Consider the following 26,694-nt stretch of genomic DNA (forward strand, 5'->3'; position numbering starts at 1 on the left):
AGAAATCGTATAAAAATAAGGGAAAAATACACAATACTTATTTAACATATTTAAAAAAATCAAAAATATATAAATTTTTTATACAATGTACCCAGTCTAAAAAAATAAAACACAAGAGCACGAGAAAGCATGGTATATTGTTTTAAAGCAGCCATTTGTAAAATTTCAACGAACATTTTAATGTTGGCTCGACACTGAAAATTTGAATGTGCCAAAATGGTTCACAAAACTATTGAACTGCGATATATTTGAAATTGATATTATTATGTAAGAAGAGCTCATTGGATTGAAGAACAATGTTTAAACACAAGTCTTACTCATGGATATGCCCCATTTTTGAAAGAAGCATCCTAAAATAAGTTACTGAACCAGCAATATAGACTTTTTCCTCATCTTATCTAGTGGAACCAGGCATAAATGATGGCAGTAATTTGCTATGGAAAACAAGAAATAACTTGCATATTTTTAATAGGGTTATTAAAGAATTAAACAATTTTCCCCAAATATTAAAAGAAAACTGCATCACCACATCAAGCGTAACCATCATGTTTATTAAAATTGAAATTTTGAACCATGAGAATCTGTGATTTTATTACCATAAGTCATCGATGTGCAATTATTTGTATCATGACCAATCATGTTGCATGCTATATATTATAGAGAAAAATGCAAAAGGTAAATGAATAAGACTTCTACTACTCTTTTTACAGAATATTTTTTTAGGGAAAGTTATTTAATTTGTATTTTATTGCAGAAATAATAAAATGTTTAGTTTTGAATCAGTTAATATTAGATTATTAATGAATCAATTACTATTGATAAATTTACGCCTTCAGCAGCCCCATCAGTACATTGCCATTCATTTCTTCAGGCTTTTTTCTACTGTTGTGCAAACAAATTTTGTACTCCTCTCCTGTACTATTTAAAGACAACTGGAGGTGACTGGATCCTGTTCAGAAACACTTCTATTAGGCAGGAGAAGTTTACACTTGATTTGTCATAAATTGAACTATCTCAGATTGGGCTGGAGAACTGGACTACAAATCCAACTCTCAGCCTCAACCCAGTTATCCAAAATTCCACTTAGTAGCTCATTAAAATCACTTAATATTCTGCAGATCCAGGCCTCAATCTGAATCTCATAGCCTCAGACTTTATACTACTCCAACCCCCCTGACGTTCTGGGTCCGAGGGGACATTACTTCCTGTTATCAGCATTTCATGAGGGATGTAACATGAATGCCTAAAGATCTAACTGGCCATCAAATTGCACTTGCCAGTACTATGCAGGCTGTCTGTAACATCAGGACATTACCTAGCAAACTCAGTGCCATCTAACACCGAGCTACAGAACCACCAGTTCTAGGTCTTGCACCAATCTCCCGAGGCCAGACTGTATAGATGATCCAAACCTGAGTTCCGGAATGACTTGTATATCCCCATGGTTGAGACTACCTAGGTTACAGGCCCTAGTCAGTAGCTTCACAAAATTATCTGCATCAATATGGGAGGTGGGGGGGGCTGATGTGAAAGACAGGTCTCTTCTTAAAGAGGCCAAATGTTCAAACAGTTAAATAATTCTTAGCGCACCGGCTTTAACATACACAGAAGAAATAATAAATGAATACTATTCATTCAATCAATAATAAATGAATTTACCTCCAATAGCATCAATTTCATCAAAGAAAATCAGGCATGCCTTTTTATTTCGAGCCATTTCGAAAAGCTCACGAACCATACGGGCACCCTAGAAAGATATGTTTTGCAAAATTTTAATATTATGTGAAAATGCCCAATTAAGTACAGTAGTTTTATTAAATAAGAAAGGATACATTATAATACAGAATTTGCTTAGGACAGCAATAAAACACAACTTACATAAAATGAAATTTACTGACACAAACATTAAACAAAACAAAACAAAAAAATTAAACAAATTTTTAACTCAAACAATTTTTTTAATATAAAATTTTACCTTGTAAGCAGTATTACTACTATTATTTTTTATATTGACAATTATATTGGGTCAGTCCATAAATTCATGTGCATTTTTCGGTAAATTTTTAAATAATATAAAAAACACAATTTAACATTTTAATCAATCATATATTTTCCTCCATTATCTACAATGTCTCGCCATCTTACAGGCAGCTTTTTTATGCAATTGCTGTAGAAAGACTGGTTTTGATGGGGGGGGGGTAAATACCTGAAAGTTCATCCCAGTAAAAAATTTTGTAAAGCACGAAATAAGTGAAAATCAGCTGCAAAAGCGCATGATGGTTTGGTAAAACCATCGAAACTAGTCCTGTGAAAATTTGAAAATATAACGCTGATTTTTGTTGTTTGACTTCTGAATTAGTAACTAGATAATTTGCATAATAATAACTGTACATATCTTTGAAGAATAATTTTCTTTCTCTTTATGTATTTGGTTTCTTTCTTCCATGTTTCCTTTTCATTTTAGAAGTTTTGGATTTAATTAAAGATTTCTGTTATTCTAAAAAAAAACTAAATGCATTTAGAATGTGTCTACAGAAAAGTAGAGAAAATAAAGGGAAAATAAAAATGTTAAGATAACAATTCTAGTATCAGAAGTAAAACATTTAAATATTATGTTTTCATTGTTTTTCCAGATGTTCTCCAAAAAGTAAGAAATTACGTGTTAATACCATTGAGACATTTTTCTGGAATCTTTTAGAATCGTGGGTCTATAAGTTTTGCTTTCAAACTTTTTAAACTTTGCAAGCTACAATGTCTAAAATCCTAAAGAAAAATTACCCCTACCAATTCTGTGACAGCAAAAAACTAGAAATATTTTGGGGAAAAAAAATAAAAAATAAAAATAGGTGGAAAAAAAGTGTAAAATTAATTTTGTAGAGAAAACTGATGCATATTCTGAGATAATTACATGGGAAAACTCTTACCATGAAAATATTAAAAATACATTTTTAATTAATTACATAGCTATTTTGCTATTACTAAGAACTGTTTTCTTAAATTGTGCTTTATAGTATTATACCTTGCTTATTTTTCAGATTCAAAATATTGTATAATAAGCGGTCAAAATGAAACTTTATAAGATGACAGCGAAAAATACAAATTCTTTATTTTAATGTTATTTCTTAAATATAATTATAATACATTACCATTATTTTAATGAAATTTATCAATGTTACAATGTTCTAAAAAAATCGTCGAAAAATTCCAAGATCTCGGAATTAAAAATTTTCTATAGAATCGCCAAAATGTTGATAAGTTCCGAAATTTAGAACCGTTTAATAAAAGAATTCTCATCCCCCAAAAGCGAAAAGTTGTTTAAGACCTGTTCATTAGAAAAATGAAATAATTTCGTAATGCTTATGTTTCACTTCTTGCTCAGAAACTCTATCCCACCATTTATTTATATTTGAAATAAGAAGAAATTATAACTCATTCAAAAGATAACCATACTTGTCGGCGAATCACCAAAAATATTCCTCCAAAATGCTAATTCACACTCAAAATGACAAACAGAAATGAAAGATGATTAAAATTAAGGACATTTTGCCAATTTTGGCCAAAATTAAAGACTTTTAAAGAACCAAAAATCGATTAAAAAAAACTTAAGGTCTTTTAAGGACCGTACGAACCCAGTGTTTACTTACTTCTCCTTTACTTCTAATTTTCATTTTAAATTACCAACTGGTCAGAAGAAACATTTGAAACCTTACAAAACTGCAGTTATTCAAATTTACTCATATGAAATTAAGTATAATCAAAGACAAACTGCTGAAACTTTTACAATAATTTAAAAATAAATAATAAGTCAAAAATCTGTAAGCTCTATTGATAAACTTTGTAAAGAACGTGGACTGACTGAAAGTTGGAAAAGAAAATACAGCAGAAAAAAAGTATTTCAGTTTAAATGCAGTTAATCAAAAAGTACAAAAGTAACACCCTCCTAAAAATTGGGCTTTTAAAACTGAAATTTTGCATGTTCATATCTCCACATAAATATGTATGATACATATTTATAGATATCAGAATTGTACCATGTAACCTTTCTGTAGCAATGACCACTGTATGCACTTAGGCAAAACCTGGCAACATTTAAAATTAAATTGGTAAAAATTAGAAAAAAATATTGCAGCTACTTCCAATCCTCCTTATAGTCTTTCATACTGCAATAAAAATTTCATTTAAAGGCAATTTTTTCACTTCAGCTTATTATGCAAAATTCTGTGCTTTTCAAGAAAAAAAAACACCACTTCTTTTCCAGTTGATGGTATGCTAACTATTCTAGAGGGGAAAAATACGGAATAGTACAAAACTAATTATCAGTATCCTCAAGAAACTATTGTTCATTTTCAATTTGATGGACAGTTAAAAATGATCAACATCTAAGGGTGAAAATAAGGCAGAAATGTGTTGCATGTTATCAGTATCACAAAAAATCTGATGCATAAAATGATCTCATTTATAAAACCTAAAATAATCTTCATTAAAAATTTAAAAATATAGAAAATATAATACACTAAATACAGATATAACAATTTTTACAACTAAAATTAGAGTTTCCATGCAAAAACAAGTAATTTGGCCAGCAGGCAAAAGCCAGTTTTTTTTTGGGTGCACAAAAACTAAAAGTTTCCTTTTGGTCCCACTCAGCAAAAAGAGATTGAAAACTTCTGCAGGAAATAACTTAATTCACTATACTCCTAAGTTTTAAGTGCAAACAAATATGGCTGCTATGGGAAGGGAAAAAAAAAGCTTAGCCGCACTTAAACAACTTTTAAATTGTTCATAATTCTATAACTATTGCATGCAGATTAACTAAAGGCATAAAAAGCTTAACGATAAGATAAGAACAACATAATTCTTAAATATAATTTAAAGCAAAAATGCTCAATTTACCAACATCTAAGAAAAAAAAAAAAAAAAAAAAAAAAAAAAAAAAAAAAAAAAAAAAATTCTGAGCTCAAAAAAAAAAAAAAAAAATATATATATATATATATATATAAATCTGAGTAACAGAGTTCTATATTTTTCAACATATATATATATATATATATATATATATATATAAATTGAAAAATACTGGAAATATAAAACACCAAATACAGTTAAAACATGAATTGTTTTTCACATGAGTACTATACATACAGTCAAAAGTCATTAATTCGGACCTCAAAGCTACAAACTTTCTGCACATGCGTCGCTTTTACGCATGCGCATAGGCGTTTACACATGCGCGTAAGACCTTTACGGCTGTAAATATATGTGTGCGCATGCGCGTTTAATGTATAACGGATGGTAAAAGGTAAGCAAAAATTATCTAATTCAGTTAATGTTGCAGATTGCGTTGTTCCTTAATCTTCGAATTGGATCCTTATTATTTTTTGCAGATTATTAGAGCAATTTTATAAAAGTAAGCTTGAACTTTCGATTATGTCAAATAGAATTTCCGATATATATTTACTAATATGTAAAGGATTTACAAAGCGAAAGTATGTTTCGAAATCCAAAATCTGTTTATCAATTTCACGCTGCTCTGCGGCGGGAGGAGACGCCGCGACATGACGCGTAATGAATTGGAAGTTGATTTGTCAGCACTATCCTTATCTTCACGGCAGATGTTTTTATTTTTGATATGATTTAAAGCAATTATAGGATTTGAACAGTGGAACTTTGTAACTAAACAAGAAATTATGTCTGTTTAATAGAATAAAAGAGAAAGTATTATCACATGAAAGGAAGCAACTTAAATAACTTACACTGAAAGAAATGTTTAATAAAGTAAACAAATAAATACTAAGCTTTTTTTTTGTAAATTTTGATACCCTTTAGATCATAATTGTTCTTTATTTCATAAATTACGGTTTCATATTTTTAATTTTGTAATTTCTGCATGTCATCTTACCAGATTTAAACTGATGATCTATAATCCGGAATTGCCGAAGTACCGACGAGTCCAGATTAACGACTTTTGACTGTATATATATATATATATATAAATTGAAAAATAAAACACCAAATACAATTAAAACATGTAAAAAAAATTTTACAATTAAAATTAGAGTTTCCAAGCAAAAACAAGTAATTTGGCCACCAGGAAAGAAAGATTTTTTTGGTGCACAAAAACTCAAAGTTTCCTTTTGGTCCCACTCAGCAAAAAGACACTGAAGACTTCTGCAGAAACTGATTTAATATTGATATATATATATGTGTGTGTAAGATAAAATACAATAGCTGCTTTAAAAATAATTGGCGATGTCAAAATTAACATTCTAGATTTGGTGCTCTGCCCCTAAATTCATCTGTTCTACCAAAATTGAGAATCTTCTATGTTATGTAACAATGTCAAATTAACCAATTAGCTCTATTTATACCTCAGACTTGGTACAAAAACTACGTCATTCCTTTACTAGCTGAGCCGCTGCTAATACATTCCCATCATTTTGCTTCTTAACTGACTATGTCATTTCCTTTTAAAAAGCCAATGTACATAGAAATTTATCATACCTAATTATGACTGAATACGTGTCTGTAAAATTGATTGGATATATGTGAAAATAAAGACTTGTGATTATCGAAATACAAGTCGTTATCTTAATTTGTATGCTTTAACCAAATGCCACGACTGTTACCGAACGTAGTTACGAGGTTCAGTGTTCAACTGCGCATTCACAATCCTGACATACATATATATATTCATATAACTCTGGTGTGGCTGATTGTAACCCAAAAGGGAAAATGAATTATGCCATGAAAAAATCTCTTCTGAATTGATTTAAAATCAGTTTTATAATACATTTTTTGGGAAAAACTCCTTTATTCTATCCTTATGTACAGATATCATGCAAAAACATTATTAAATTGCATGAAAGCGGTCAAAATGGATATTTTCATTGAAATATGATACTCAGAATTTTTCATGATTACAATACTTTCTTTACATCATACAAAGAAGTAAAAAGTTCTTTGCCAATCAGGGTTCGTACACATTTCCTTACATGAAAATTAAGGACTTTTAAGGACCATCAAAGAAAAAATTAAGGACCTATCAGCAAACAAAAAAATGAATAGAATAAAGCAATTATCCATAAAAACCGACTTCATGCTTGTAATTTCACTTTAAGAAACTAACAGAAGTGTGTATTATGCACTATTAATTAAATTCAATTTAATACTTACCATAAAACAATTTTGAAAATTAAACTAACTCCCTACAAGTTATGAAGTAGATAACATTAAATTAGGAACATAATTTCTTGAAAAACATGTATAAGTGTATTTTACACTAATAACAGTCACTATTTTAGAGATTTACATGATTATTATTTAACTTATTTGATATTTATTTAAACACAGTCAACTACTATTATAATCACAATGTAAGAATATTTTGCAGATTAAAATTACTGATTTGTAAACATACAATTTATTTCCTTGGTTTTTTGAAAGATACTAGAATAATAAACTGTACAATAAAAGATACAAAACATTTGTGCTTTTTTAAAATCTGAAATCTTTTCAGCTATTTTAACATCTAATTTATTTATGTCTATTTCCTTTTCTTTAACTATTCTTCTAAGTTCATTTGCTTTGATAAACAAATCAATGTTCCTGCTGGTCTCAGCTTCATCTGCTAAAGCATCTACTTCTTCATTAATATCTTTAATGTCCCTTTGAAGAAATTTTTTTTTCTGCTTCATATAATCAATTTCTTCCTCAATAATATTTCTTTTCCTCTTTGAATTTTCAGATTTAGTTAAAGATTTTTGTTCTTCTAAATACTGAACTTCTAAATTACAAACTCCACTTCTTGCAGAAGCTGCTGCTGATCTCATTTCTTTGTTAATTTTGATATTAAGAACACCTCCAGAAAATTTTATGTAATCAAATACTGTGCGCTGAAAAATGTATGATGAGTCACTTAAATTTTCAATTTCAATGTTTTATTTACAGAGAAGCCCCTTTCCACAGAGGCCTGTTCATGTGACAAGATGGGAATACTTGTCACAGTGAATACTTGAATAGTGAAAATATACATTTTTTACTATATATACATAATTTATTTCCTAAGCAATATTGATTAATTGATTATATTATCTCTAAGTTTAATTAAAGTAGAATTATTTTAAAAGAGTGAATCCATACTGGTAAGTTATATTTTGAAAGATGTGTGTATATATATATATATATATATATACTAACATTAATATACATTAATGGAGTGTATATATATATATATATTATATATTCACTATAACATTAATATACATTATTAATATATATAATTACATAATATATATATATATACACTAATATTAATATACATTAACATACATTAATGGAGGGCGAATAAATATATATATATATATATATATATATATATATATATATACAGTACAAAGTCCGAGATCCGGACATCCAATATCTGGAATGATCTAAAATCCGGACCTCAAAGCCACCACCAACCAATTTTTTAGGGCTTTGTTGAAGGGAAGGGGTATGCTTTACGCACGCGCATTAGGTTTTTTTTCTCATCATAAAAAAACATGCCGGAAATCCCGATTCTTAATCTCAGTTTGGCGCTAAGTAAAATATCTCATTATTGAAGAAATAATTATTTTAGCATAAATTTGTGTGATTAGTAACTTGACTCCATAGCTGCGTATCTGCTTGGCATAATCTCAAACTGAAACATTTGTTTATTTTACACCAACTAATATTTTATATCCTTGATGCCGAAATCGCGAATCATTATTTATTGTATTTTGCTTTCATCACCGCATGTTTATCAACGGATGACAACTTGAGTGATGAATCATGCAACGACGCCAAATAATAGAGTATTATCCGATTACAGATTTAAGTTTAATGCGCTGAAATGTTGACAAGGGAAGATTTAGCAGAAATTTCTTTCCTTATGCTAAAAATAGATTTTGTTAATGATACTCATAGGACAAACGATTATATTTAGTGCTATATGAATTAAGAATAACTGATTTGTTATTCACATAAAGCCAGAACCAGCGCCAAAGCTCGCATGGCCGCACCAGGCGGCAAAATTTAGCGACGTTAAATAGAAGTTTTTCATTGAGATGACAATGCCCAATCATCAATCAATTAATGGAGGGCAAAATCTGTAGTATGGTTCTAAATCCAGAAAATACAGCTACCAATAGTGAAGAAAGTAACAGAGAGGTTACTGAACGAGAAAAAATTTTGATTGACAAGTTATTCGGAATTCTCAACACAGCAATTACAGGACTTGAACAATGGAACTTAATAACTGAACAAGAAATTATATGTCTATAGTATTAGTCTAAAGTATTAGCAGAGAAAACAAATCAAACAACTCACATTGAAAGAAATGTTTAATAAAGCAAACATATAAATATTAAGCTCTTTTCTTTTGTAAATTTTGATACCCTTTAAATCATAAATACTTCATTATTTCATAAATCACGATTTCATATTTTCAATTTTATAATTTCTACGTGCCATCTTAGTAGATTTAAAATGATCTAATATCCGGAAAAATCTCAAATCTGGGATCGCCGAAGTCCTGACCTCGGACTTTGTACTGTATAAATATATATATATACGGAAAGTTTCAGTTAAACTTCTACCCAATAACTTTAGTAATTCATGAAAGTTAATTTTGCGTCTAGTTAATTCAGGAAAATTAGTTTCAATTAGTTGTTTTCAACTTTAAAAATATTAAAAATTTTTTGATTAGTTAGTTATTTTCAACTAATAATTGCATCGCCATTAGCAAAAATTATGCATTACTATCAACAACATAGGTTTAAACCTTAATTGTCTATTGAAGCTTCAAAACGTATTTCCGAACTTCACTTTTTCTCGGCTAGCGTTACCGAATTTGCCCTTGGTGACCTAAAGTCGAAATGGAGTCAACAGATTTTCCGCGAAATCAATAACAGACAAGCTGCAGAAATAAACTCATAATCCCAATATCCCATACATATAGTATGTGCAAAAGAGAATAAACTCCGCAGAAGGTGATAAAAAATTAATTTATGGCTTAATTGAAACAAACACAGAAATTGAGCTAAGCAAAACCGTGTAAAAACAAATTGAAATGATAAAACGAAACTTAATTTTGATGTGAATTTTCAGCGCTGACTCTCCCATTCTAGAAATTTCAATTTGTTTCAGACAAAGACCACATTTAAGGATTGCCATACATCAATATCCAGTCTTTGTAGTCAGCTTGATGAAGCCACAGTTTATTGAAAATGCACTTTCCAGGCATCTCGTTCCTATTGGCGTCGGAAAGGTTGTGGGCTTCCAAGTTGGGATTGCTCTAATTTTGGCAAATATTTTCAGAATCCCCCCTTTTTTCACCACTTTCGCCTCTTAAAGAACTTCCGGCTTCACGCTTTCGTCACAATCTGCCTAAATTTATAGATAACACCTGTTTCGAAAGATTGGGTGAATAGCCAATCAGACACCAATACTTTCGTTCGGGTAGCTAATTGTTTTTTTTTTTTTTTATCGTTTGCAACGCAAATCCGCCAATAGATTGGTTAAGAGCCGTGTAATTTTAATTCCATATTCGTGAGAAATCGTAATTCACACTTAGAATGGCAATCATTAGAAATGATAAGAAATGTCAAATGAGCAAAATTAAGGACTGTTTATTCATTTTGGCCAAAATTAAGAACCAAAAATCATTTTTGAAAAAATTAAGGACTTTTAAGGACCATACAAACCCTGCCAATTCATTACAAATTAAAAACATAAAATATTTTAAAGGAAAAAGAATATAGTCAAAACAGTCTGAAAATTAAGCATGCTACTTATTCTGGTGACTAAGTTTGCCAATTCTGACTCCTACAGTTACTTGATGGATTTCAGTGACTGATCAAGGTGGTGGCTTTAACAACAAACCACCCTTTCTGCTAATACACGAAGAGAACCATGTTTTTAAGATTATAACAGAAATGCTTAAAAAACAAAATGTATAAAATTTTACTTACTTCACCGACATATTTTTGAACCAACTCGGAACCAATGACCCTAATGAAACAGGCGTCTGTTCGGTTGGCCACAGCTCTGGCACACAACGTCTTTCCTGTTCCTGGAGGTCCAAAAAGTAAAACACCTTTGGGTGGTTCGATGCCCAAATTGACAAATTTTTCAGGCTGAAAGAATAACAGGACATATGATACACAATTTGAAATTTAGAAAATACAGAAAAATTTCATTCACCTGAATTCCAGTAAAACAGTTAAAAAGAAAGTTTTACATGTAAAAGGGGAGTTTCAACCACTTCTCTCAGTTTCTCAATTTGTTCTTTACATCCACCCACATCACTGTAAGTAACATCTGGCTTCTCTTCCACTTGCATCATGGTAACTGTTGGATCAATCTTGGGTGGAAGAGGGATGTGAATCTGATACTTGTTGCGGTCAACACTACAGAATAAATCATAAATGTAAAAATTTAAAGTAACTAGAAGAAAATATTACAAGGATTGTTTGGTAAGTGGACTGTACCTGAGGTTTTAGCATACATATAAACATGAAACAACTAACTGCTTATTGATATACTGTCTACTCTGCACATCACTGTATATATGTATGTACACTGCGCTAAAAAAGGGGGGGGGACAGTTCTATATCTCTCATTCTACTGGGCCGATTGACAAAATTCAAATTGTATTTTTCATGTTTCGAAAGTACGACTTATATATATTAGATTTATGTCCAGCATCATTCTAACATAGGTATTTTTAAACAAAATCGAACTTTTTCTAAACTAACATAACAATATTTCTATTCTATGACTCAAATTATGCCTAGATATTAAATTTTGTAAAATTTGGTGTGAAATTTATGGAGAAATTCAAAAATTTATCTTGGCACAAACTTCTTAATATATGGTCACTTATTTTCCTTTCCCCTTTTTACATCGAGTGGAAAATAAGTCACATCATTCCTACCTTCAAATAATTTTAGCAAAGTGTCTAAGTCCCATTTGATGCTTTACCACTTTCAACAAATATGCCAAATTTCAAAACGCACCAATATATAAATTCACGTATACCTTTGGAGATTTTGAACAAAAAATTGTAATTTTTTGCACGTATGCTTAGAAATATGTCTACGTTAAGATGATGGTAACATTTTTATAGATTATAATTCAAAATTTATTTTAAAATACAAATTTTAAAATAAATCATAAAAAATGGGTGAATTTTATTTGGAATGAACCTGAATTTTGAAATGTGAAAGGAAGAATCAAATAAGTTTAATAAATATATACCAAACTCAATTAACATTGAGGAGCTAAAATTCTGAGAGCTAATTTTTAAAAAACTTGGTAATTTGAGTTGCATTGAAATACGGACAAAAATTAGTACGTTATTTCAGAAAAAGTCCTATTTTGTGTAAAAATACTTATATTAGAATAATACTATATATAAATCTACTACATATTCTAAGTCGCGCTTTCGAGACATGAAAAACGCACGTTGAATTTTGTTAATCAGCCCAGTAGAATGGGAGATATAGAACCGTCCAATTTTTTTTTTTTTTTTTGGCACAGTGTTAATTAGTTATCTGGATATTTACGCATTACCCTGTTGATCATGAAAGTTGGCGGACATCTTATCAAAGTTGTGGCAATCATTCCTGTAGAATTCTGAACGAATTGATGTCTCTTTATTTAATAAACAATTGGTATTGGACCTGGTTCGTTTTTGCACTCCATAAAAAGGTTTCATCAATTTCTACCACTTTGTTAGGCTCTCCAGTTTTACCAGAAGGTCTTCTCAAAACACTGTGAGTACAAATTTCCAGTAGGTAATTGTTCCAATCTATTACTGTTTTGATGGCTATATTCAGCTCAGCATATTATGTCCTTTAATACACTTTAACACACATCCAAAAACTGCTTGCTCTTTTGTACAAGAAAGGTCCCAAATTTTAATAACTTTTTTTTTTAAATGCAAGGATAAAAATACAGGAATAACAGTTAACTTGGATTCATGTCGATAAAAACAAAATATTTATTATGTTCTTTAATACACAATTTTTTTTGGGGGTAAGATGTGAAAACTTTGAAAATAATCTGCTGCTTGCTGTTTTGTACAAGAAAGGTCCCAAATTTTAATAATTTTTTTAAATGCAAGGAGAAAAATAGAGGAATAACCCCTGCTGAGAGAATTTTCGCCTGCTTGTTTTTAAGCAGTAAAATTAGTAGGAAAAGGGAACAAACATGCAAGTATAGTAGATATGTGTATGTATAAACAGGGTTCGCACACATTTCTGCGCATGGAAATTAAGTACTTTTAAGAATCATTGAATGAAAAAAATTAAGGACCTATGAGCAAATGGGAACTGAATAAATTCAATTAAAAATATTATCTATGCCTGAATTGTAATACCATCCAAAAAATAAAATAGATCCATAAGTAGGATACATTATTATTAAACATAGCTTAATTAACATAATTATTAATAAGTTTGAGAATAAAATCTACTTTATGAATTTTATCACACAGCATTAAATATTTTGCACTTATAATAGTTGGGCATATTTGAAAGAAGATAAGTGAAATTTTGTGTACGTTTTACTTACAGTTAATTTTTTTATGTCTCATTTTGTCACATACTTGCTTAGTCTAGAGGTTTAATAAATAACAGATAGATTTTTATGTCAAGCAGAATAGGTTAAAATGAGAAGTAAAATCATAATCAGTATGACTGATAACAAAAGACTGGCTGTTGTCACCGCTGCTTACCTAGACAGAGACCTGCTGATCAGAACAAACCTGAAAGGCCTGATGTAGGCATGGTTGGCAAGCTTTGAAAGTTAGTTGGGCTCTGTCTGATGCAGTTAGCGTCGTAGCTTCATGTAGAGTTCCAGGGGTTGAAACCCAGTTAATGTACTTTAAGGTTCCAATAAGCCACTAAAGCACCAGAGGTGTTGTTTTGTATTATTTTAGGTCTTGCTACATGCGGAAAATAAGTTTTACATGAATTTTTACATTTTTGTGTTTTATCTTGTGACCACGGTAAGGATTAATGAAAGGCAATAACTTGCTTTAATATGCAGAGATAATTTTTAAGGGTAAGCAATTAGTTATAAATTATTAAATTAGGTAGTTAGATAACCTCAGTTATTATGGATTTACATGGCCACTATTAAATTTTATTTATTTTTTAACAATACTTAAAAAAGCCTTATTAAAATCACAATCATCAATCTAATAAAATTTCACAGTTTAAAATACATGCAATTTATGACAGTCATTCTTAAATGATATCAGGATAATTACACATTACAAAACATTTATATTTTGTAGCAACAACACTCAAATATTTATGCATCTTTTTAATTTGAAGCCTGCCCAGACATGTCTAATTTATATCGATTTTTTTCTCTTTAAGCATCTTTTCTAACAATTAGAAATTTCTCTCAATATGCAAAATAATGTTCTCACTAGTTTCTGCATGCTTTATCTTCTAACTTGTCAACCTCTCCACAATGTACCTATGAGGGTTTACTTGATCTGGTAAAAGTTAAATACTTCCAAACCCCTCGACAGATGTGAAGCAAATTATCGCTATGTCTGAAAGCAACTACAAAGATTTAAATAAGCCTCTCATTTAAAAAGAACTTAAAACATATAGGCGTGTTCTTATGCTAACAAAATCAATTGCAGCTGGTGGTGATGTAATTAAACAAGAACATTCAAATTCAAACTAAAAATGTGGGCTAGTGGTAAAAGACTATATAATTTAATTTAAGCTGGCTCAATAACTCTATCGTCATAACAAATTAAAATGTTGGCAGCAATAATGCAAAGACAAAAAATTACAAATTATCAGAGATGGCAGGAACTAATGCAGCGAACAAGCGGAGTTCAGAAACACATTCTGTCTTGCACTCCCAAAAACTTCAATTTAAAATCTCTCTAAGTGAGATATGTATCTCAGATAGATAATCTGAGTATATGACAGTCCAAGATGCTTAACATAATTTAAGATTGTAAATTTCTTCATTCATAAGTGTAAGCAATTCATTATTCTCCGCTTGTTCTAAAATATACCTGAAGTTTATTTGACATACAATACCTTAAAAGTCGAAATTATTCCTTGATCTAACGGCTGTAATAAGGAAACTGTATTCTTTGGTAAAAAATCAACTTCTACGTTTTCATTTTGTATATTATGAGGATGATCAGGTGCAATATCAATTAATAGTTTAAAAAGTAAAAAATTAATAGTTTGCCTTAAAAAGCAATCCCTTTTCACTTAAATAATTTTTGACATCTGGGATAAACACGTTATAAAACCATTCATTGAAAGCTATGGCTGTGACCCATGCTTTCTTATTAGCCATCTAATAAATAGGAAGGTTATTTAAGTTCATTCTTTTAAATGAGCGTGGTGTTTTTGATTTGTTACTAACCAATAGATTCATTATATAATCACCTGAAGCGTTGCAAATGAAAAGAATTGTCATATGACTTTTCGCTACCTTATGACCACTAACTGATTTGCAAGCTTTAGCTAAATAGGTTCTTTCAGGTATTTTTTCCAGCTCGTCAGCATTGAAGATCTGATCAGAAGTATAGGAGTTGGCAGCAATGATTCTAACAAATTTTGCTGGATATTGTTGTGCTGCATTCAAATCAGCATATGCACTTTCTCCTTTCAATCTTAGATTATACAGAATGTCTTTCTTTAAATCTCTTAAACCAACCATGATTTACGGAAAAAGATACCTTTTCTCATCTGATTCTTAAGTTCTTTATAAATCTTTAAAGCCTTATTTGTAACAGCATTAGTATCAATGGGAATCTGCTTTTGATTTTGGTCTTTTTTCCACATCACTAATGCCTTTTCCATATTTTCCACTGTATCATCTGTTACACTTTTTCTAATAGAAACTTCATTTTTTTTAAAAATTTTTCTTATTGTGGCTTCATTCACGAAGTAAAATTTAGCAACATCCGTTACTCTTTCTCTGTTGCTTAGACCAGGGATGGGCAAACTCCGGCCCGCAGATAGAATTTTAATTTGTCGGTTCGAGGCAAATTAACAAAAGTGTATATTTATATATTACTTATCTATCTCCTTTTCCACTTTGTTTAAGCATTTTTTTCTTCCTTTTTTTCAAAGGACTGATGATCTTTTTACTTTCTCTACAGAGGCTGTTCGCACATTTTTTAGACGATTTTGGTAAGCGGTAATAAAAAATAATTTGCTGCAAAAGAAGTAATTGCAATTGTACTATGTTTTAAAAGTCAAAATTATCGTCTGTAGCTTGAAAGTTCTGTTTTTATTCAAAATGGGGAATTTAACAAAGCAGTGGTTTGAAGGCTACATTTACGCTCTTTCCGAAGAGAAATATGCATACTCCGTCATCCAAAAACGATGCGAGAGTCATGGTTTTGTGATACCTAAAGCCTCGATAGGTAATATCATCGACAAGAGAAAAAAAAAAAAAAAAAAAAAAAAAAAAAAGGAAAAACCCGTCAAATTGGAGCCTCAAATGGGACAAAAATTCCAAACAAGTATCCAAGGAAAAAACAGACATCTTCGACTATTGCAAAGGTACGTTGTTTAATGTTAAAAGAAAATCCCCCTAGTCAAAGGACAGTTGCAAAATCATTAAAATGCTCAGTGTCCACTGTAAACAGAATGATAAATGTTGATTTAAATCTTAAGAAAGCGAAAAAACATGATGTGCATTGTCTTCTTCCAAAGCATATTGCTCAACGCAGGACACGCTGCAAAATTCTATATGAGAAACACTTATCCAAAGAAAAATGGAAAACAAATGAGGATAGTGCCGACAGATCAACTTCCAGTTCATTGCACGCCGCGATGTCCCCCCCCCCCGCAGAGCAGCGTGAAATTGATAAACAAATTTCGGAATAGTTAGAGAAACAAATCACCTCTCTGTCACTTTCTTCATGCCTTTATCCATTTTTTGCAGCAATTCCACTTTTTGTTTAATAGACATTGAAACATGCTTTCGCTTTGTAGATCCTTTGGCAGCTCCAGAATTGGAAACTCTTTTTGACATAATCAAAAGTTCAAGCTTACTTTTTATAAAATTGCTCTAACAGTCTGCAAAAAATAATAAGCCGGATCCAATTTGAAGAATAAGGAACAACGCAATCTGCAACATTAACTGAAATAGATAATTAGATTATTTTAGCTTAGCTTATACTGTCCGTTATACATTAAACGAGCATGCGTAAACGCATATGCGCATACATAAAAGTATTATGCGTTTACGCATGCGCAGAAAGTTTGTAGCTTTGAGGTCCGGATTATAGATCATTCTGGATTAAAGACTTTTGACTAGGTTTACTGTTGTGAAATACATATACATACTATGGGGATTCCCTTTTTACAACATGGGGAATCCCCATCCTTGTTGTTGCCAAAGGAATGAGATTCAAAAATGAATTAAAATATATGTATTTGCATATATGCAGCCAAATATACATTTTTACCAAGTTTTTGAAATCCATTAACTTTTAAACCGTGTAAAATGAGTACCATGTAAATCGAAGGATAGGCGTAATATTACAGAGAAAACTGATGCATATTCTGAGAATTCTGAGAGAATTACATAGGAAAATCCCTTACCATGAAAAGAAGACATTTTTAATTAATTACACAGCTATATTGATTTTGCTAAGAACTGTTTTGTAAATTGTGCTTTACAGCATTATACCTTGTTTATTTTTCAGATTCAAAATATTGTATAATATGTGTCCCAAACGGAACTTCATAATATAACAGCAAAAAATAAAAATGTTATATTTTAAATTTCATTTCAATATATTACCATTATTTTAATGAAATTTATCAATGTTACAATGCTTTAAAAAAAAGGTCGTTGAAAAATTCCTAGATCTCGGAATTAAAAATTTTCTGTAGAAACTGATCTTAAAACCTCCAAAATGTTGACAAGGTGCCAAATTTAGAACCGTTTAATAAAAGAATTCCCATCCCCAAAACCGAAAAGTTGTTTAAGAGCTCTTTATTAGAAAAAACTAAATAATTTTGAAATGCGTATATTTCACTTCTTGCCTAGCAACTCTAGTATCTTTCTATTTATATTAGAAATAGGAACAAATTATAACCCATTCAAAAGATAAATATATTTATCAATGAATCACCAAAAATATACCTCCAAAATGCTAATCCACACTCAAAATGGCAGTCATAAAAACAGACAGAAACTTCACATGATTAAAATTAAGGACCTTCTGCTGATTTTCGCCAAAATTAAGGACTTTTAAGGACCAAAAATTGATTCCAAAAAAAAAAAAAAAAAAAAAATAAAAAAAAAAAAATAAAAAAAAATAAAGAACCAAGCTAGGAGATCTGGAACTGATGTTATTTCAGATTACTGCTGGCAGAGTATCAGATGAGCAATGGAAGAAAACAGATGTGCTTTAGAAGTCATGAGGCAGACCGTCCCACTGAAGGAAAGTAGATGAGCCTTCTAGGAGTATCGATAGAGGATGGTTTTCCAGATGTTTAACCCTTTCAGGACGGGCGTTCCATATACGCATTCCTCTAAGAACATCTCTTACAGCCGAGCGTCCCGTCCACGCATCGCTAGAGATTGCATTCAGAGGACGGGTGATGCGTATACGCATTTTAAGCTGGAACGTTTTTCCGAAGACCACTAGATGGCATCCTATGTCCATTACTTTTGAAATGAACACAGTTTTAGGTTCCTGACCTTGAGTTTGATATATTTGACTTGACTTTGGTATTTTACTCATCAGCTCTTGCGAGGGGGGGAAGGAGAAAGCGTAAACAGAGGTGAGCTCTTTAAATAAATGAAAACATTCGCGTGTCTGATTTATATCCAATTCCTTTTTCTTATTCTATGTTTTCCTTTACTATGCACAGTCTTTTAGGTTTAGTATGTGGAGTACTGTTACATTTTGCATTGCCTTCAGATATATTTCCATTTCTTCCCTTTTTATTTCGGAAAGCCTCACCTCCAGTCTATTATGGCGGGAAGGCGCTATTTATCAGAGGAAGAATACCCTCATATGGTCAATGAACCATTTATTAATGCAGATGAGAGTGATGATTCATTTTCTAAAGAGTTATAAAGTGATACTTCTCCGTGCTTCGAGATTTACCACATTCAGTCTTCATTTTAAATTTTATTACTTTATTGTAAATAGTCTTTATTGTGTTGTCTTATTAATTTTAAACCTTATTGATGGATTTTATCAATTAAAACTTTGGAATAATTTGAAAAATGCTTCCAAAAATTATTTTACAAGATAAACAATTTTTTAAGTATATTTTAATGTAAAATAAAGAAAAAAAGTTATTAAGTGCTAATTTTAATATATATAAGAACTCAATAATCTAAAACGCTACCAAAAATTGCAATGCTAGAAGCGAAACTTTTTGTTTCTGATTTTTTAAAATAAAATTAGGCTTAGCGATGCAAAACCTCCGTCCTGTACGGAGACTGCCTTCGATTCCCTTCCGTCCCACATGAGCGTCTTAAACAAAAGTGCGCCATCGTGAAAAGGTTAAGAGTGTTCAGCCAGCATTTGTGAATATCTAAACTTTATGAAAGAGATGATGGAGTGCATAAAACTATCCTGTAAACTGTATATGGATTACCATATTCTTGCAGGGTTGCCTAACAATTTTGTATTAAATCCTTGATAGCCAATCTTGTTATTTACTCACAATAGTTTAGTTAATAAAGCAGTATAATTTAAATTTGTGCTCTCCGTTTACACCTCCCCATTATATATATATATTATATATATGTCATAATAAGAGCAAAAGGATAGTTTCCTGCAGCCTGAAACCTCAATGGAAAATTTAATTCAGCTCTTCAAATCATCGTTTTGTGATAACTCCAAGATAATGTGAAAGAAGTGAATCATCAAGTTTGTTTTTTCAGTGTTTAAAAAAATAACAGATCATTCTTCTGCTGTGGTGTTTTGCAAGTGCTTCAAAAAAATAATCACGCGTAGTGGTTACAGATTGAAAGTGATCTCTCGATAAAATGAGAAGTTCGAATGCCTAGTGAAAAGTAAATCATCAGTGAATTACCGTTTAGTAATTAAGCATTACAGCGGGTTCAAGGTCGATCTGAGTTAGTGTTTGTAAGTATGTGCGACAGAAAATTATTTGCACTTCCGCTTTTTCAACAGCTAAAAAATTATTACATTCGTGTGAATCTAGCTCAGGAACTAAATTATTTAATGTGCTGTGAATTCTATAGTTTTCATTTCAACATTGGTTAAAATTTCTGCAATTTGTTTTGAGAAAATCTGAAATTCTTGTTCATTAATTTTTCTAATTTTTCATAATTATGTGTGAGCAAATTAAGTAATTAATTTTAAGCTATTTAAATTATTCATAGGGAAGGATATTAAGATAAGTTTTTATGTGTTTGAAATTTTGTTGAGAATTTTGAATACGAATTTTATAATTATTCTAAAAATGAAGGTGTAAAAAATAAGTGAAATTATTACAGATACGTAATATGAAATTATGGTAAATGCATGTTAAAATTTATGGGTTATTGTGTGTTAAGTTTAGTATGCTGAGGGTGTACTGGTTCCTTCAACAGAGGCCTGTAATTACCTCTGTACAGTTGTTCCTTTTACCCTCTTCATGCAAGATAATGTTGGAGGCTCTCATTTTATGAATGCATGTAAAATTTTTATATTATTATTATTATTATATTATTATGGAATGTATTAATGCAGTTCTCAAAGGCCAGTTACCTTAATGCAAGGAACGGAGGCCTTTTCAAGTAACTGTCTAGGCACCCTGGGCCATCAGTGCATAGAACACACTGGTTAGCTTAAGAGGACAGCCCTATTGATGGATATGTTTGTTTAGAAGTATTGCGAGGCCTTCCAGTATGGTAAAATAAAGGAATTGTAAATGAAAGATGATAACGGTGAAACCATAATTTCTGAAGCTTACTCCTATTATTATATGGTATTAAAATACAATTTATCAATATGAAAATTAATATCATAAATATTGTGCATTTAATTATAAGTAATGATTATGTAAATGTTTTTGTGATATTCTGCGATAACAAGAACCTTCCCTGAAGAATTATGATTATGTGAACTCTCAAACAAAAAGACTTTTGGACTGAAATGCTGAAAAATTCAATAGGACTCTAAAAATTAAAAAATTATTTTTAAAAAAATTGATATTTATAAATTATACTTTACAGGACAAAAATTTTATGATTTATTTATTTATTTATTTTTTTTTAATTTGCTAGTGTTTTAACTTTTTCTCTTTAAAAAGGCTTCTCTGTCGCTACGCCTTTTTCTTTTTGAAGGGGGGAATATGTAAGATAAAAATATGTGAATCAGAATTATAATATAACTATAAACATTAATTCTTCCTCTCTATTCTAAAATCGTAGTAACTTATCTGCATTGCGTCATTCAAATTAATCATGCGATCTTACGTAACCGTTAATACCATATGCCTCTTGACGACCAATCACCGAATTGTAAACCGAAACTTTTCTCTTCGCGTGCTTGCATCTTTCATAACTACGTACTTCAGCTTTTGCTCTGTGCTGTGCTAAGATGTAATTTTGCTGGCTTGCTTTCTATCTCAAAAATATCAAAAATGTAAATCTTCTGTGGAAAGGCACGACTAGAGTGCCAAGTGATTGTGGCCACAAATATCAATTGGAAATAAAAATGGAATTGAAACTGCCTCGACTGCCAAGTTCTTTAAATACTACACAATCAAAATTCTTCTTCAATATGGATCTAAGCACGCATCTACAGTGTTCCGTCTTTTTCTTTTCCTGTGCTTTTATTATTACAATTAAGTCGAATTCGGTGATTGGTCGTCAAGAGGCATATGGTATTAACGGTTACGTAAGATCGCATGATTAATTTGAATGACGCAATGCAGATAAGTTATTACGATTTTAGAATAGAGAGGAAGAATTAATGTTTATAGTTATATTATAATTCTGATTCACATATTTTTATCTTACATATATATATATATATATATATATAGACACACACACAGCGCCATATATAGAAAGACAGAGCAGATTGGATAAAAGGAATCCTGATTATTCTATCTGAGGGAAAGGTGAAGTTAAATCTTTTATATCGGGATATGAAACTATTCAACAGAACCTGTGAAGAGCAAGTATTTTAAACACTAAATTTAGTTGATTAATGAGTTCCGAATAACATGTTTCGTTCCTTTGGTCAAATGGAGACTTCAAACTGCTTTAAATAAATTTCTGTTTTTGAAAAGTAAGAACACAGAGGTTGGTCCCGAGCCAATCCTACATGCCATTCATACTCTTAGAGTAAATCACACAAAAAAATTCAAAAACTTGGGTACATAGAACATGCAAAAACTAAAAAAAGAGTAGAAAGTATAACAAATGACAGACAAATGGTAGAACTGTACACAAAATTTAGAAAAATTTTGTAAATGTAAATCACTTATTTAAATTATTGAACATTTATGGCAAACAGAAAAGGGGGTTGCTTCCATAGTGGTGCAATTTGATGGGCTCTTGGGTTCCCATCAAATTGTACACTATGGAATAATTCGTCCAATCACACAGAAGTATTCAACACAGGCGAGGTATATTTCCAGGAGGTATTTTTCTACTACGTAGTTAAGATAAAAATGCCATCCAAATTTACAAGGCTGTTTTAAGAAATGGTACTGTTCTGCTACCAGGACTGGATTCAGAAATGTATGCATGTATGTATGGATGGATGTGTAACATATGCATAACATTCATACATTTCTGAATCTAGTCCCAATAACAGAAGTACCTAAGAGACAAAATTGTGACTTTTTTAAATGCAAGAATTTTCATTAATACTAATTCTGGCTCCAAAGTAAAAGAAAATAAAAAAGATAGTAAAAAAGGTGACAGTCTTCTCATAATTGAGCTGTAATATGTTTCTGAAAAGAAACTGTCTCTTTTATTAAAAGGAAAGGAAAGCTGCTATATTAGTTATTACTAAACTGAAAACTGAGAAAGTATTATATACATATATATCTTTACTTATCTTCATATCATTTCCTAGGAGATAGTTCACTGAAATTATCGAAATTTTAGCAGTGATAGTGCAAGATTTGACTTTATTAAGTACAAATTTAATTTTTCTTATATATATATATATATATGAATGTGTAAGAAAAAATATGTAAATAAAAATTAACCACATAATTTTCCCTCTCGTCAAAATCATTACTTTTCTGGACAGCGTCATTTCTAGATCAATACATCTTGGATGGCTTACGTAACGCTAATACTCAGAACTTGAACTCAAAATTTTGAGAACTGAAACTTCTCTAACCTAAACCAAAACCTTTCTCTTATTGATCTTCCATACTGGATAAATGCACACTTGCTACTGCTTAGGCATTATTTTGCTGAGCTCTCTTTCTGTAACAGTATCAAAAATGTAAATGTTCCAGAAATAGGCATAATTAGAGCGCTAAGTGAATTGGGCCACAAGTGTCAATTTAAATAAAAATGGCATTTAATTCACCTTGATTGCCAAGTTTCTTAGATATTACAAACTCAACATTATTAGCAAACTACACAATCAGAATTTTCCTTCTTAGTAGGGATCCTCTTCAGTATGCCATTTACGTGCTTCATCATCAGAATTTCTGCATTTCTGAGTCTCAGTATTCCTACATCAGTGCTTCAAAAATCTGTTTTTATTACATATATACGTACAGCATATATATACAGATTATTCAATAGTAGAGATATGTTGATAGAGTATTAAGAAAGAACTCACCCTACTCTCATGCCTTCTTCAATATCTGTGGGAGCAACAGAATCTGCAAGATCAACAACAAATTTCGCAAATTGTTTCACATTGATGATGTACTTGGGCTCGTCTGAATCCGTAGTGATAATTTTTGTGCAGCGAGCAACTTGCAGTGGCTGCTCATTCTGCAGTGTCTGTTTGTCGGCTGCAAGATCCCACAGTGCAGGAGGAGCTAGACCGGTATCAGATTCTTTAATACCTGTAAAAAAATTATATAAATACTTCATAAAATTTTTATGCAAAAACATATAATACAACATTTAACAATAATTTTCCAACACACTTTTGCAGCAACAAAATATTTGCTGCACTTACCTATTTTTTGTTGAGTACTTACATATTTTTTTGATAACCACTCAATCAAGTTCGGCACAACAGATGCAGAAAACAGTAAAAATTGTAGTAATAAGAGTGATACTGAAGAAAATGATAAAATGGTGATAACCAAAGTTATTCGCAGATAGTGAAATTTAGCACTATAACAGGGGGAACGGAAAGTAATGTCGCTTTCTTACATTAAATTCAAACAAATACATTTTTAACAAGTTTTTATTTTTAATCAATAATATAATCACCCTCATTATCAATAACCTTTTGCCATCTAATGTGCAGATTTTCAATCCCGGACCGATAAAAATCAATTGGTTTTTGAGTAAAATATCTCGAGAAGACATTTTGGACATCATCTAAATTTTCAAATTTTTTGCCACTAAGAAAATGTTGCAGGGATCTGAATAAATGGAAATCCAATGCTGCAATATCGGCCGAGTATGGTGGGTGAGTATGGCAGTTCCTCCCACCCCAACTAATTAATTTTTTTCCAGTGTTCGTCTTGCACAGTGCGGTCTTGCATTGTCCTGTTGCAGAATGACGCATTTTCTGTTTACAACTGATATTTTTCGATTAAAGAATGGTTCACTCACACTGTTAATGCAGACCTTTATTGTTCACAATAAAGGTCTGCATTAACAGTTTGTCCAGGTTCCAGCAAATCAAAATGAACAATTCCGCGAATACTCCATCAAATACCCAGAAGTGCCTTTTCGGGATGTAAATAAACCCTTTGTAATTCCTATTAAAACTGCCTTTTGAATTTTGGATTATCATATAGGACTTATTTTTTTGTCTCCACTAATCAAACGATCAAAAAAGGGTTCTGTATGGTGCCATTGAAGCAATACGTTGCATGTGATAGATAGATTGGCTTTGTTCTTTTCAGACAGATTATGGGGGACTCAAACACCTGCTTTGCTTATTTTTCCATTCTGCTTTAAATGTTCTTGGATGGTTGACCAAGGCTGGTTAAGAGTGTTTGACATGGATTTGCTTCCACTTCTGCCCCTAGCATGTTGTTGTCGACATGTGCACAAACGACATTACTTTCCAGTCCCCCCTATTATAAGCATGATGCCACAACACACTTATATGATGATCACTTTCATTTTAGGCAATCCTGGTTAATTCTGAATAAAGCAGAGTTTGTGCATGTATATGAAAAAAGTTATAAATTAACTGTTATTTCTCTGTCTGTATCATGTTAAGAAAATGATTAAAATTTAGTACCTGCCTTCTACAGAAAACTATATGAAATTGTAAAATTCTGCATGATACATGACCCATGCGGTAGTAAATAACACTCAATAATTTAAAAAAGTAAATAGCAAAAACCCTCAAAAACTAATACTCAATGTAAAATGCACAATCTAAACACAAAAAGTGAGGGCGTACAGCGTTTCCACTTGTCCGTTCGAGTGTGCCCCTCCACATCCTCCCTAGCATGGATAAACATTTACTAGCTCCTCCTACAGTGAACTCCACCACCAGCTCTTGCCTCCCCGAAATGGTTCTATCCAGAGTGTCATGCGAAATGTTTATTTTTGAGCAAAAGATTTTGCTTGATGCAAAATGAAGTGAAACAATACCAATTTTTCAAGTTTTCCTTTTTTAATAAGGCAACAAATCCTTCATTTTTAACTTCTTATGGAAGGTGTACTATTAGTACAAACAATGACTTAATTACTGACATTTAATTGTCATTGATAGCATACTTCTCTGAAGTTTTTGAAAATGTCAACACTGTGAGTTCTTCCAGTTAGCTTACTCAGTGCAAGAAGTTCTTCGTAACACTGAAAATCTTTAATTACAGCTCGAATCGAATATAAAACTTGCGCCAAGTCAGTTTCTAAAGTTTCTTTCATCTAAAGCAATTGAAAAATAAACATCTTCATTTTATATAATTGTTTGACATTGCTATGTTACATATTCAACTAATCTGTGTTGGTGATCTGTTATAGTTCTTGAAAGAGGCATCATGCTGGCAATTTGTTATAGTTCTTCTTGAAAGAGGTAATTGTTTGTATTTATCAACTTTTTCTGGATCTAACTTCCCTACAATACAATTTTAACATACATTTTAACAATATATTTAATTATTTCTATGTCACTACCCAATAGCATGGCAACATCATAACGACATTGCAAACTGGTCGTGAGTCGTGTTGCAAAAACATCGCAATGCATCGTTAAGATGCCCAGATGTCTGCAAAATTCCACTGTTTTGCAACCGTTGCAAAGATGTCTTTATAGATGAGGTTTTTGTTGCATAGATGTCGATATCACGACATCCAAATGTTCGCAAAATTCCATCTTTTTGCAACAGTTGTGAAAATGTCGTTATTATGTCCTTGTGTTACATATCGATTTATGCAGAAACATAAGCTTAATAACTAATATATTTTTCTTCTTTTTTAAAATTTTGTATTCCTTGTATTTTTCTAAAGTTTAAATATTTTATCATTTCCTGAAAACCAGAAGACAATACAGTTTTTTCTCTTTAGACTAAA

General features: G+C 31.1%; 1 protein-coding gene across 1 annotated transcript in view; it reads right to left on the minus strand.

Annotated features, from left to right (window-relative positions):
• Rpt1 (26S proteasome regulatory subunit Rpt1) overlaps positions 1 to 26,694 on the minus strand; it is a 59,715-nt gene that overhangs the window by 24,689 nt on the left and 8,332 nt on the right. Inside the window, exons 4-7 of the mRNA XM_035376946.2 lie at positions 23,819 to 24,050; positions 11,261 to 11,429; positions 10,992 to 11,156; positions 1,660 to 1,747 (exon numbers count right to left, since the gene is read on the minus strand). Of these exons, the coding sequence (XP_035232837.1) occupies positions 1,660 to 1,747; positions 10,992 to 11,156; positions 11,261 to 11,429; positions 23,819 to 24,050 (654 nt within the window). The remainder of the gene's footprint in view (positions 1 to 1,659; positions 1,748 to 10,991; positions 11,157 to 11,260; positions 11,430 to 23,818; positions 24,051 to 26,694) is intronic.

This window comes from Stegodyphus dumicola, chromosome 7 (assembly GCF_044657685.1).
Source record: "Stegodyphus dumicola isolate Sdum_Otavi_A_Nest chromosome 7, ASM4465768v1".
NCBI lineage: Eukaryota > Metazoa > Arthropoda > Arachnida > Araneae > Eresidae > Stegodyphus > Stegodyphus dumicola.